Genomic DNA, 14,469 nt, shown 5'->3' with positions numbered 1-14,469 from the left:
CTCTTCATTTCCACTTATTTGATAGTTTTTTGGAAAAGATATTCTGTAGTATGCATAAGTAGCCGATGCCTATGGCTGGTTAATCTTGAAAAGTTCTAAAAAATACAGCTGGCCACAGATTGCAGAGGGCTACAATGACAAAATCCTATAAAAGCCTACCTCTCTGGTAAAGGAGGGAGGAAGGGCGTGTCTCACTCAGAGAGTTGGCAGCCCCGATAGTACAACTGTAGCCATGGGTCAAAAACAAATAGAGAGGGCTTCCTAGGTGGCGCAGTGGTTAAGAATCTGCCCGCCAATGCAGGGGACACGGGTTCGATCCCTGCTCCAGGAAGATCCCACATGCCACGGAGCAACTAAGCCCGTGTGCCACAACTATTGAGCCTGCGCTTTAGAGCCCGTGAGCCACAACTGTTGAGCCCATGTGCTTCAACTACTGAAGCCCACGCACCTAGGGCCCGTGCTCCGCAACAAGAGAAGCCACAGCAATTAGGAGCCTGCACACCAGAACGAAGAGTAGCCCCCACTCACTGCAACTAAAAGAAAGCCCGCGCACAGCAGAAAAGACCCAACACAGCCAATAAAATAAATAAATAAATAAATTTATAAAACAACAACAACAACAACAACAAAACAGAACCAACAAACAACAGAGAATTCTGTTAATTGTTTGGAAACAGAATAGTTAGTGTAGCAGAGAGCAGTGCTTGGGACTTCTCATTCTGTAGTGGGAACCATCCCACAAACTGGTTTTGTGACCCAGATGCCAGGCTCTCAGAATCCTCAAGCCCAACATAAAGACAGACAGGAACGCCAACACCTGGGGAGTGGGTAGTGGTGAACAGACCCCCACACGGAGCCGTCCAGAAGGTCAGGGCAGGCTTGATGGTGGAGATGTTGCCTGTTTGAGAATTCATACCATAAATTGGATTTTGACAAACAAGTGAAAGTAGAATCCCATTCTATTATGGAAAACTGCTTCGCTCTGGTAACATCAAAACAATGGTTTATCTTGTAAAAAATGTTTAGGCCTACGTTTTGAGAGTTTGTGAAGGCACAGGTGTGTGTCTGGTTGTGTGTTTGGTTTAGCTCCTCCCTTGACACGCTCACCATTATGTGTCCTGCTGACCCTTGAGTAGCATGGGGCTTAGGGTGCCAGCCCTCCGCGCAGTTGAAAACCCACGTCTAGCTTGTGGTTAGCCCCCTCTGTAAGCGTTCCTCTGTGTCTGCGGTTCCGCTTCTGGGGATTCAGCCAACCAGGGATTGTGTGGTACTGTAGTGTTTATTTACTATTGGAAAAAATCTGCGTATAAGTAGACCTGGGCAGTTCACACCTGTGTTGTTAAAGGGTCAACTGTAGTGATTTTCCATCACTTCATCACTAGTATATCATTTCTTCTGACCACTTTGGAGATGGAGTGTTTCTTTTCAGGAAGCAATTGATACTATATTTCTTCCTCCTTAGCTCTAATTTGGGGAGCGAAAGAGATCGCTGAAATGATCAGAAGTATAGTTGATTTTGTTATGATCCAGCAACCTTGCTAATTAAATTCATTTATTAATTCCATTCGTTTAGCTGTAGATTCTTACAGATTTTCTTCATACGTAGTCATGTAGTCTGTGAATAATGATGGTTTTATTCTCTCCTTCCTGCTCTATGTTTTACCTCCCTTTTTTGCCTGTGGAACCTGGCTGAGACTTCTAGAACACTGTCAAATGAGAGATAGTAGTGCTGGGCATCCTGGCCTTCTTCCCAGTCTTGGGGGGCAGGGGAGGGACTCTTTTTCCATCAGTATTTAATTTAAGTTTGATGTAGATACTTTCATTAGATTAAGGAAATAGCTTCCTATTTTACTTTGCTAAGAGTGTTTATTATGAATGTTTGGTAAACTTTATCAGATGCTTTTTCTGCATATATTAAGATAACTATGGTTCTCCTTTCTGAAAATATGGTGAATTACATGGATTGCTTTTTCTAAATTAAGACTATTTTTTCTAAAGCAGTTCTCAGTTCGCAGCAGACTTCAGGGGACAGGACAGAGGTTTCCTGTGTACCTCCTGCTCCAGTGCAGGCCCAGCCTGCCCCATCACTGGCATCGCCCGTCAGAGTGGTGCCTTTGTTACAGCCGAGTCTGTCATGATGCGTCTTAATCACCCAAAGTCCATCGTGCACGTTGTGGTTCCCTTTCGGTGGGTGTGGACAAGTGTATAATGACCTATACCCATCATTATAGTGAGATACAGATTATTTTCAGGGCCCTAAAAACCCTCTGTGCCTTGCCTGTTCATTCCTGCCTCCCTCCACCTCTGAGTTCATTGAGATTTTTACTGTCTCTGTGGTTTTGCCTTTTGCAGAATGTCATATAGTTGGAATCATACACTAGGTAGCCTTTTCAGATTGACTTCTTTTCCTTAGTAATATGCATTTAAGGTTCCTCCAAGTCTTTTCATGGCTTGATAGCTCATTTCTTTTTAGCAATGAATAATATTGCATTGTCTGCATATACTGTAGTTTATCCATTCACCTGCTGAAGGGACATCTTGGTTGCCTCTGAGTTTTTGGCAGTTACGCGCAAAGCTTTGTAAATGTTGGTTGTTTTTTGAATGTTTAATCACCTTTGCATTCCTTGAATAAACTCCTCTTGGTCATAATATATTATTCTTTTTAAATATTGCCTGATTAGATATTGATTCTTGCATCTGTACTTCTAAGAAAGATTGTTTTGTGCCCTTTCTCAAATTGTTGTCAAGTTTTGTATCATTGTTTTGCTGGTCTCATAAAACAAGTTGGGAAATGTTCCCTGTTTGTTCTCTAGAAGAATTTCTGTAAGAGTAATGTTGTTTATTCCTTAAATTGATGGGAGAATTCAAATATTCCTTTGTGGGAATTTGATTACAAATTGACTGTTTTTAATAGAATAGGTTTAGTTAAGAGTTTACATTTCTTGTTTCAGTTTTGGAGAGTTGTATTTCACAGGGAATCGTGGACGCATCTAAATTTTCACATCCATTGGCATAAAGTTGTTCATAACATTGTCTTATTAATCTTTTTATTCTCTTTTCTCCTTCATCCTTGGTATTGCAAGTGTTTGGTTTCTCTCTTTTTCCCCCTTGATTAGTCTTGCTAGAGGTCTGTCAGTTGCAAAATGACTTGATTTTGTTCAGCTTCTAAATTGTACTTTTATTTTTATAATTTATTTTTAAAAATAAACGTATTCATTTATTTTTATTGGCTGTGTTGGGCCTTTGTTGCTATGCACAGGCCTTCTCTAGTTGCGATGAGTGGGGGGCTACGCTTCGTTGTAGTGTGTAGGCTTCTCATTGTGGTGGCTTCTCTTGTGGAGCACGGGCTCTAGGCGTGCAGGCCTCAGTAGTTGTGGTGCACAGGTTTAGTTGCTCTGTGGCATGTGGGGTCCTCCTGGACCAGGGCTTGAACCCGTGTCCCCTGCATTGGCAGGTGGATTCTTAACCACTGCACCACCAGGGAAGTCCCTAAGTTGTACTTTTAGATATGGATGTTTATATCATTGATTTCCAATCTTCATTTCTGATATATGCATTCAAAAGTATAGATTTAAATCTAAGCATAACTCTATTTGGATCTGGTTTTGCTGTTTCTTTTTATTGTATCATTAGCCAAAAAGGAACTCAAAGTATTTTTAATGAGGTACTTGAAATACGTTGCTTAATTTCCAGACAATTGGGAATTTTCTAGTTATCTTTTTGTTGGTGTCCAGCTTAATGCTAGACACAACACAGAGCATGCTGTCAGTAATTCTAGTCCTTTGATATTTATTGAATCTTGTGCTTTCACCCAGCACATGGTCAGTTTTAGTAAATATTTCACGTGCAAAGATGAGTTGCCATTGGGTGCAGTGTATTGTGTGTCAGTTAGATCGTTGGTTAATCATGCTTCGGGTCATCTGCCTGCTGCCAGAGGGTCGGAGGCTGTCTGTAATCAGCTGTGCCCCTCGTCCGCTCTGCTCTTGGAGGCTCCCACTTGGCTTGGTTTCAGGACTGGTGACTGTCATCAAGGGACAGATAGCACTGTGTGTGTGTGTGTGTGTGTGTGTGTGTGTGTGTTTTCTCACCAGAATCCCAGGCCCCTGCAGTCACAGTTTGGTCTCTCACTGCCCAGAGCTCTGCTGGTTCCTTTTGCGTTTCTGCCTTTTCCTTAACTCTTCAGGGTCTTGAAGGCCCAGAATTTGCAAATGCCCTTTGGGGAGAGGCAGCTGTTGAGGACCTCTTCCGTCTTCATCTGTGTCACCTCCTAGTGTCTCAGGCTCCACACATCTGGATTGTTTTCCAATCTGGCTTCTCTGAGTTTTCTCAGTGGGAGTTGTGGAGTGTCCAGGCTATGCCCTCACATTCAAATGGACGTCCTCTTATCACACGCTAAAAACTTAGTCATATGTGCTTGTTGGTTTTGTTTTGTTTTCGATTGTGACCTCTCTGACTGTTCTGCAAAGTGACTGACTAAGCGGGAGGACCTCGTTTTAATTACAGTTTTTTCATCGCTGGTGCCAAGTATATGTAGTGACTACTCACTGGATTTTCGTTATATGAAGAAAGAACTTGTGTTTTACATAAAAGTTTTCAAAAGTAGGTGGCAAAATTAACATATTTGGCTCTACAGTGAGATTGTCTAACATTTAAAGGCTGTGATTTAAAAGGGGGGTGGTGTTAAAGTACGTTGTTTATAGGTAGTGCAGTGATTTTTGATGGAGCTGAGATAGGGTCCTGGCCTTTTAATAATTTGCTTAACCAATATTTATTATTCTACCATGAATTGGTACTGCTCTGCGTCCAGGGGTGGCGGAGGCAGGGGGAGGCGGGATACAGTGATTATCTTGGTAGGTTAGGTCCCACTTCTTCTCAGGCTCACCTTCTATATGTAACACAACAGGGAGAGAATGAAGGACAGTGTTGTTATGTCATTATCACCAAAACACGCTTTATTCAGTAGATTTCAAATATTGTACGCTGAAAAAGGTTTTTTTCCTTTCACAGAATATGACAGATACCTAGCATCTAGCAAAATAATGGCAGCTGCTTACCTTGACCCAAACTTGAATCACACACCTAATTCAAGTACCAAGACTCACCTCGGTACCGGTGTGGAACGTTCTCCCGGGGCCATGGAGCGAGTATTAAAGGTCTTTCACTATTTTGAAAGCAACAGTGAGCCAACCACTTGGGCGAGTATTATCAGGCATGGAGATGCCACTGATGTCAGGGTAAGTATGTGTTCCTGGAAGACAGCCTCAGCGTGCGTTCAGGTGAAATGTTCGTGGCGCAGAGTAATGATTTTTATTGCCATAGTTCAGAGATCTTACCTTTTCTCTGCAGTACTTATTGAGTTAATATGTGACTGACCAGAGTTTTAATTTATGTACAATTTCTTAGAAAAATAACTGCATCATATTCCTCATATAATGTATTGACTTCTTTTTCTCTCCTGTTTTTAAAAAAATTCTTTGAAGTATACAAGGAAACCTAGCAATTAAAAGAGCCTCTAATGTTGAAATAAATTATTTTCTAGGAAGTATAATTTTGAAGGTATTTGCATGACCTCAGATAGGATAGATTCTTAAAAAAATATATATATCTTCTATATACCAGATACTTGGCAAGGTTCTGGGAATAGAAGAGGTCCTGGTCATACAGCTTCCAGTCTGTTGAGGACGAGACACCCGTAGCCTTCGTTGCAGTGAGGTGCAGACTGTGCTTCCCAGGGTGTTCCCGATGGCGAGGGCCTGCGGGGGTGTCGCTTCGTGTTAGTGTGCGCAGTGGCTGGGCAGGCTGTCCTCCAGGCACTGATGGAGTGGGCAGTAGAGGACTGGGGGGCAGCGCAGCGTGGGCAGAGGTCGCCGGGAGCGAGGCGTGAGCACCGTGAACTCGGGACGCGGGGCTCACAGTGCTTACTTTGAGGGAGTGTCGAAGAACCCCCTCCTCCTTCCTGCTCCTCCACGCAGGCCCTGTTCATCTTCAAGGAGTATAAGTGTCCAGGGAGTGGGACCATCACATATATCTCCCCTGCTTCCAGTGCTAAAGAAACGAATTTGTACCCTAACTTACGTGCCTTTATTTTTAAGTACAGTAAGGGGATTGGTAGAGCCTACGTTTAGGGCTGCGTTTCCCATATGAATTATGTATAACATTCTGGCACCTCTGTGGCACTGTCACACTGACTGTTCAGATGGGCGGATTGTTAAAAGGAGAATCACTCACTCAGGGTTGAAACATGTTAGTACCTATCCACGTGCTCTATTTGAAATATAGTAGTCTCTTTTTACAAGCTTTTTATGAAGCTTGCTGGCTTTTTCTAGTTTTTCTATAGTTCTATTTTATATTTAATCTTATAAACACAGTCACTGGAGAGAAACCTTGTAAAGGTAACCTTTATGGGAAGACTGTTAGGGTATGTTCTAGTTTTTGTAAATTTCAGATACGGTGAGAGAGGAAATTCTTTAAACCATTGTGCCAGCCTTAATAAACTACAGAGCATTTGTGCAGGAGGGGAGCCTTTCAAAGATTATGAGTTTGACAAGACATTTAGCAAATGTTCAGAAGTTATATCAGAAATTTCACCTTGGAAAGACTCTGTGACAGATGTGCTGTGGTTTTAGCGTCATACATACTGCACATGAGAGGAATTATACCGCAGAGAGAACCCACCAGCCTTCAGCCAGTGCTAAACGCTTATCAGACATCACAACATTCATACTGTGAAGAAAAACTTAAACCAGATACATCGCACAGGTTATGGGAGCGTATTTGTCCAACTTTTATGAAGATCATTATGAGCAAACCTGTGTGGCCAAAGAGTGAGCTGCTTTATTTCACAGTAATTGATAAATGTTTGAAATTGAGCGAATCTGAATAGTTGATGATTGATTTTCAACATGAGGCAGAGAAACCTTGATTGGCATCGATTGACCCCAGCCCTCTCCTGGAATAGCATGAGATCCACGTGGTGTTGGGTTGCTGTGATGGCAGGTGGGCATTATTCGTAACCCACTTCCACCTACTGCTGTGAGACTTGAAAATGCAGGATTTTTATGTAAATTAATTAATGGACAGATCTAAAAATCAACCGTTTTCTGAGAGGAGGTAGCTTACTGTTATCCAGAGTTGCTGAATAATTAGGTTGAGTCTCAGACTCTGTTGCTGCCCCACTCGACGTGGTAGCCGTGTGCAGCTACTGAGTACATGAATGTAGCTAGTGTGAACTGACGTTTTGTAAGTGTAAAAATACAACTAGATTTCGGAGATTTAGTGTGAAAGAAGAATGTAAGATATCTCATCAATAATTTGTTACAATTTTGTCCTTGGCATACTAGGTTAAAGAAAATATATCATTAAAATTGAATTCACCTGTTTCTTTTACGCTTTTTTAATGTCTCCTAGAAATTTTTAAAAAATATATGTGGCTTGCATATTTCTGCTGGACAGCTGTGCTCTATAGAAAGTAATTATTTGAGAGACTGCTTGACTGAGAAGAACCAAAACCTTTGGAGGAGTTGAAGGGTTTATTTTCACCAGGAAAAATGTGGATTCTTGTTATAATTCATTACACAGGTTTTATTTCTCATGCTTTAATTAACAGATTTCACTCCTGTTACATATATGTGCTAATTATATGTCAGTTGTATAGTGGTTGCTGAAAGGCTTCATAGGACTCCACTGGCAACAGGTAGAGTGTGCAGAGCAGTGGCAGTAGAAACATGGTACTTATTGAAGGGCTCTGGACATCTCAGGCGTAGGCCTCGTGGCCTTGGATGCTCCCAGCCATCACTGGCCGTGTGTGCAGCACCTGGATGTGAGGAGGGCTAAGGCCTCTTTATGGTGGGATCTGTGAGATAGACAACATAGGCAGGTCCCATCCCTGTAACCAGTCTCGCCCTGCATAACTGCCCAGGTGCCACCAAAATCAGGCGTGTGTCGGAAATCCAGTTAGGATTACTACACAGTAGTGCAGGCTGGTATTTCCTGCCCCCAAATAATCAGTAGCGCATGGTTGCAGAGATCACTTATCATGGCCATAGCCGAGGGTCAGTACCAGCTCTAGGCTGCTCTGGAGATAGGTGTGGGGTCCGTGCAGAAGAGCCAGGAGTAACCCCTGCTGGACAATACTCAGTAAGATTTGTCATCTAGAAACGGTGTAGTGATGCTTCAGAATAATAAGGGTACAGAGGAGATCCAGATTCTACCAGAGGAGTCGCCTACTTGGGAAGAAGAGCTACACTCACGTCAGACTTTCATCGCCGCTGCTGGATGCAGGGTAGCATTGGCGCAGTGTCCTCAGAGGCTCTGGGGAACAGCTTGTGCCTCTGGAGCCTCGGCAGACGCATGATCAGTCACAGCAGTGCAGAGTGAGGGTATCTGCAGAGAAGTTAAGGTGTAGACATTCATACCGTGGGCTTTCTTTGAAACCACAACTAGATGACCTAATGGAGCACGAAGCGTGGCCCTGGACGGGAGCACTGTAGGGAGGTGTGAGAAGCTGGCTCCCTTGCTGGCCTCTTATGTCTTCAGAGGCTCTTAAAGCCGTGGCTGTGGTTTAATCCCTTGCTCTGCCGAGTCCACACCTGTACGCTGTTCTGATTGGTCTCATTCTCAGTTTAAGACCTGATGCCACCCAGCTGTGTCTGTACCTCTCTTCTCTGTCTTTACCTTTCTTTCTGCAAAAGAACCATCAGTGCTTCAGACGAAGGGTTTCCCCTTCTAGTTAAGTAGGTCCCGTGGCGATATCTTTTACTCCTTCTGCTTACACCCTGCATCCACTACATTGGCTAATCCCGTCCACATTGTCTTCAGAATGTACCTGGAACCTCCCACCTCCTAGGACCTTTCTTGGAGCCAAGTGGTCTCCTAACTGACGTCACAACCCAGCAGCCAGAGCAGTCCTGTTAACATGAGCACCAGAGCACATCACTCCTCTACTTGGAACTTTCCAGCACCTTCCTGTCTGGAGTGAACATTCAAGTCCTTCAGGAGCCCCTAGCCCACTCCTCTCCCCGTCATGCCCTGTGACTTTCTGTCCTACCGGTCACCCACTTTTACTTTCTGCTTCCTGGGCTGTTTCTCTAACATGCTGGTCTTATAATCAGTAATTTGCTCAAAACCTCCAGTAGCTCCCCTTTCTCTCAGAGAAAAGCCACATTCCTCCGTGGCCCACAAGGATCTACGGGACCTGGCTCCTTGTTACCCATCCTGAGCTTCCAGAAGGCAGCACTTCCTTGCTGACGCCTTTACTTTAGCCCAGTGATACATACCCGTTTTCAGACTTGTGATCTACATAACTAGAAAGGCACACGTTTGTGTTATTTTAAGCCCCTAAGTTTGTGGTCATTTGTCTCAGTAGCAGTGAGGGGCTATGAGTGACTAGATCACTGAGACAAAAGTGCATGCTTTGTCTTGAGGACCGATAGGAGGGCCGCTAGTCTGCTGCTGAACCGAGGGCAGGAGATGCGCTGGCTGTTGGAGAGCAGGATTGGGTTTCTGCATCTTGTTTTGGTAACCAAATGATGATAGGCTCCTACCTGTACAGGTGCGAGAAGAATGGTAGGGACCCGTGGGTTCCTAAATGTGAGGAGTTATGTGAAGAGAGCACGCTGAGCACAGTAACGCCTGGACATAGTGAAAGTAAATCAGTACTGATGAGTGTACTTGGTGATTCTTAGGAGGAAGTAGAGAGATGAACTGTGTGGCCTCAGATATCTCCTCTCGTAACAAGTGGAGAAATGTTGCAAATTACCTGTGAGGAGAGAGCTAGAAATATGAAATATCCCTTTTAACCTTGTCCCTGCCTCACCGTCCCCGCAGACGGATTGCTCTCCTTGAGGGCTTGCGTTGCCACTGCTCCTCTTGCTCGGCTCTGAGACCTTTCAGGGTCAGGATCACACCTCATCGTTACTGGGTCTCTGGCAGCAGGCGTGCAGTGGGCCTTTAGGTGGTTGCTGAACGAATGAGGGGCACACATTCATGAATGAACCGACGTAAGGACAGGGCTGCTCAGTTCTCTCTACCTGTGGAGAAGGTCACTTCTTTTCAAAGTGCTGTCTAAAAGATAAGTGGCCAAGTTGAACCAAGCAAAATCATAACAAGAACTTTTAGAAACAAACAAAATTACAGCCTCATCTCACTAGTTAGTAATCAGGGAAATGTAAATTTTAACAGCAACCCCCCCCCCACCATTTAGTCCATCACATTGAGAAATGTTTTAAGATTGATTTTATCCATTATTGGTATGGGATGAGGGACAGCCTGTCACGTTATGTGTCAAGTGCAATTGGTGTAGGTTTGTTGGTGCACAGTTTGGCTGCACTTGTCACAGTGTCCCAGCATGTCTGTTTCCGAGCAGTGCTGTGCATATGCAGGACAACGTCTGGAAGGGTGCTTGTGGCAGGGTTGCTTCACTTCAACCTCCCTCTCCCCCAAAACAAGGAAAGAAAGGAAAATAACTCCCAGCAGTAAAATGGCCGAATTGCTATGTTCCTGGTGATCTACAGGCACGATGCAGACACTGGCTTCTTTCATTTTCAACTTTGAGAAGAATCCTTTACTGTGAATATCTAACATGAGAATTTAATCAGGAAAAATGTCTATTTCCAAGGCCTGGGCTGTGATATAAATGAATAAACGGAGATTTCAGAGTAGCTAAATATTGCTTTGTGTATTGTAGGACTAGATTGTCGTGAGCCTTCAAAGCCAGGATGAGAAATCTAAATTTGACTTGCATATTATTAGTGGCATATTATAAACCCCTGTCCTGTTAGCTCCCTAGAGACAGTCAGTCACTTTTCTAAATGTACTTATTCCAGAAACAATGCCGCCTAGACCAGTGTGTGTGTGTTGTATGGAAATGGTAGTGTTTCCATGTGGTAGTGTTGAGTGTGCATTTCTCACTAAATATTTAGTTCTCGTTCAGTTATCCAGAACCAAATAGTTGGTTCTCAGAATAACTCGTTACTGAGTCCTTATGTACATTTAGCGTCAAATATTTAAGCACCTCGTCTACCCATAATTTTGGCTGCTATCCAGACTGAGTCAAAAGTGGCAATTTATGAGCGTGTTGGAGGATGAGAAGAGGACGGGACTTAGTAGGGAAGCATCACGGAAAAGCAAAAAGTGAAGCAAAGGGAAATGGCTGTATGTTTATTGCTTAATTTTTTTTAGTGGAGGGTGAAATTGAAACCTGGTTTAAGTACCAGGTCCTACAGTTTGGGACTCTGGTTACGCAAACCCAGACTCGAAATTATACCAGTGTCTTCTGGCAGTGCGATCAAGTGAACTGACTAAAACTCTGTCTCCTCCACGAGACTTCAAGGCTAGGAACCTGCTTTCCCCAATCAGCACCATGTGTTTGGACTAAGCTCCTTTAGCTGGTACTGCTTCTCTGCAGGTGGGCCCCCGTGTGTGCCCGCAAGTCAGAGGACATGAGGGTCCCCTGTGCTGCACGAGGGGTCACCAGGGCAGGCGCCCAGAGGAGGTGGGGTTTCTCAGGGGGTGTTAACGAGAAATACAAGCAGAGGGAGTGGCCTGTGCCCTCCTTACGCGCTACACCTGGGCGCGGGGGCGTGGCCGGGCCGAGAGTGAAGACACAGAGGCTGGGAGGACAGGTGTGCCTGACGTGTAGCCCTGACAGGGACAGGGCTGCTCTGGGTCCGTCGCAGCTGGGGTGGTGTGGGGTTGGGGGAGACAAGCAGCGTAACTAGAGTCTGTGAGCTCCCGGGAGTGAGCTGGCAGAGCGGGGACGCGAGACAAAGGCGCGTCTGCTGGAGAGTGAAAGAGGCGCCAGCTCCTGTCCTCTGCAGCCCAGGGATTTGGAGGTTGGCGAGGAGAAACTGCACACGTCTCCTTTCAGAGAATTAGCAGAAAAAGATGTCCCTTCCTGTAGGCAGGTCCCGCACCCCAGAGCACCAGATTTGCAGGCGAGCTTGGGGCTGGATCTGGGTCCCCTACTGGCCCCTGGCAGGATGCCATTGGGTGGTGCTCAGCCTGCAGTGTCCTTCACGGCGGCCTGGTTAGAAAGTCCAGGTCTCGAGGCCGGAAGCCAAAAAGAGTGTTTTATGCTCATCCCAGTACCATCCCCTCTGCCCCCAACACTCCTGGACTCAATGCACAGCCTTGTCCTGGGGATTGAGGCATCTGGAGGGCTGCTTGGCATGTGCAGCTACGGGAGCGTGGCACACATCCTGCCTGTGGCGTGGATCCCTGGGTCCTAGACAGGTTTTGAATATAGTACATGTTATTATATGTCTGTTCTCGTGCATAGGGCTGGGAATATCCTTAGTGGTATTATCAACAGCGTTGTGCCGTGATGGAGACATACTTAGTGTGTGCTGAACTTTGAAGGTGTGTCTTACATTACAAGTTATATGTTCGCTTCAGTTAATTGCTAATTTTTAAAAACCAGTGATGTTTCTTCTCTAGTACAGTTCTGATTTTCCTGACTAGACACTTTCATGTCAGTGTCAGCATCATTTAAAGAAAAGCCTTATTCACGGCCTAAAGGGTTGAGAAGATTGCTGTGGTTGTGACTAGCCCAGCCTCACGTAAGGGTGGCAGATGGTTTCCAGCATACTCCCGAGGCTTCTTCCACGGATGTGGCCCATTTACAGACATCTGTGCGGGGAAGGGCAAGACCCAGTTCTAACACTTTCCTTTCCACAGCCCCGGGATAAACGCCACCTTCTCTAGGGAGCCTTCCCTGATGCCCTGCTTCAGAGGTTGCCTTCACGTCCCCTGAACTCGTGGGGCACACGTGTTAGAAAAGTTAGTTTGGGGCTGTTGTGAATTGCTGCATATTAACCTATAGAGAGCAAGGAGCAGATGGCTAGGCCCAACTTTAAGTAGCTTTTCATATGTCATCAGTACCATCAGAAACATGGCCTTAATTATATGTTCCTAAATGTGTGTTTTTAAAAAATGATATTAAGGTTACAGTCTGTTCTCAACAATATTGTTGGTTCAGAAAGTATAACCCTGCACAGGTCTCATTCTTAGGAAGCCACCGGAGGGGTGGCCAGTGTGCCTGATGAGTTGGGGTGGTGCGGAGGTGGAGCTGCAGAAATCAATAAAGAAAGGGAAAGTGCCTCTTTTTGTGGTTTTTAAAAAACTTTTCTTTGTTCATAAAAATACTTTTTTCCTAAGTAAAATTGATTTACTTAAATTGATACTCTTACCAAAGATTTCTGATAATTAACTAAAGAAATGAACGTTACATTACTTGTTAGCCTGCAGTTTTTTGTTTATAACAGTCGTTTTTGTGGGGGGTATGTTTTAGGGCATCATTCAGAAGATAGTGGACAGTCACAAAGTAAAGCACGTGGCCTGCTATGGATTCCGCCTCAGTCACCTGCGGTCAGAGGAGGTTCACTGGCTCCATTTGGATATGGGTGTCTCCAATGTGAGGGAGAAGTATGAACTTGCACACCCACCAGAGGAGTGGAAGTAAGATTACAAACCTACTTTGGGGTGACTCGGACTAATTTGTTTTGCATATGAGAAGCGTGCCCAAGAGGGTGATTATGCTTAATTCTCGCACTGATTGTCACTGGGACGCTTGTGTACATAGAGCTGGCTGGTAACTGTTAACTAGTGATCTCTTCTACACTTCCGTGCAGTCTGTCTGTGGGCACCGCTGACCTAGACTTGCTTGAGCCATCTGATTGATTCCATTCTTTTGTGATGGTCCTTTGCTCCTCACACGTCTCTTGTCAGTGCTGCTCTGTCCGGCCGCTGCTCTGAGTAGGACTCAAGCCCTAGGACTTTTACTTCCTGTTCTGCTGGTATCCTTTTGTGCAGCGGGATCCCTGTGCCTGGAGGCGACCACACCTAATTACCGTACTTCTGGGCCGCAGAGCTCGCTTTACTGTGCCCAGTACAGTAATCCACAGCTCACCTAGTGGGTATTCACATACAACATTGAAATTAGGAAGTGATCTCTTAGTGAGTCACGCTGACCATAAGGAAACTAAAGTCTTTCAAGGTCAGTTAAAAGAATTCCCTGTAAATTGTCCTTTCCCTGGTTCTCTCCTAATAATTTTTTTCACTTTTAAGTAAACCAAGAGATTTGTAGGAAATTGTACATCTAAAACACGTTTGAGAGCAGTATAACTTGTAAATGGGGTTCTTCCACAGAGGTCCCCCGTTTTTATAGAAAATGGTGCAGAAATAAAGATGGTTATAGAGTGAAGAGGGCATTCAGATGTCAGTAACTTTCAGCTCAAGGATCTAAGGCGTTAAGATTAGACACTTAAAAGAAAAACAAAGATGTTTGGGTGAGTAACTCTTCAGTTGAATAAAATCTTGTCCCAGTTACAGATTATCAAAGAAATATAGTTGTATTTTCAAATTTATCAAATAGCTGGAACCAAGCTAACAAAATAGTCTGTGAGAATATATAGTTTGGTTACTTTTCATCAATGGCTAGCAAAAATTTGACCTCCATCTATTTGGTCAACT

The 14,469-nt window shown here is 44.5% G+C and overlaps 1 protein-coding gene across 5 annotated transcripts in view; it reads left to right on the top strand.

The window, feature by feature from the left end:
• The window catches only part of PTK2 (protein tyrosine kinase 2), a 235,689-nt gene that overhangs the window by 77,411 nt on the left and 143,809 nt on the right, over window positions 1-14,469 (top strand). For all 5 annotated transcript variants that reach the window (XM_057735053.1, XM_057735052.1, XM_057735051.1 and 2 more), the window contains 2 exons: window positions 5,008-5,234; window positions 13,289-13,455. In XM_057735053.1, coding sequence (XP_057591036.1) covers window positions 5,040-5,234; window positions 13,289-13,455 — 362 coding nt within the window. In that variant the 5' untranslated portion in view covers window positions 5,008-5,039. The remainder of the gene's footprint in view (window positions 1-5,007; window positions 5,235-13,288; window positions 13,456-14,469) is intronic.

The sequence above is a fragment of the Hippopotamus amphibius genome, chromosome 5 (assembly GCF_030028045.1).
Source record: "Hippopotamus amphibius kiboko isolate mHipAmp2 chromosome 5, mHipAmp2.hap2, whole genome shotgun sequence".
Taxonomy (NCBI): Eukaryota; Metazoa; Chordata; class Mammalia; order Artiodactyla; family Hippopotamidae; genus Hippopotamus; species Hippopotamus amphibius.
Note: the sequence above shows the minus strand (reverse complement) of the source record. Positions and strands in the feature narration are given on the sequence as shown.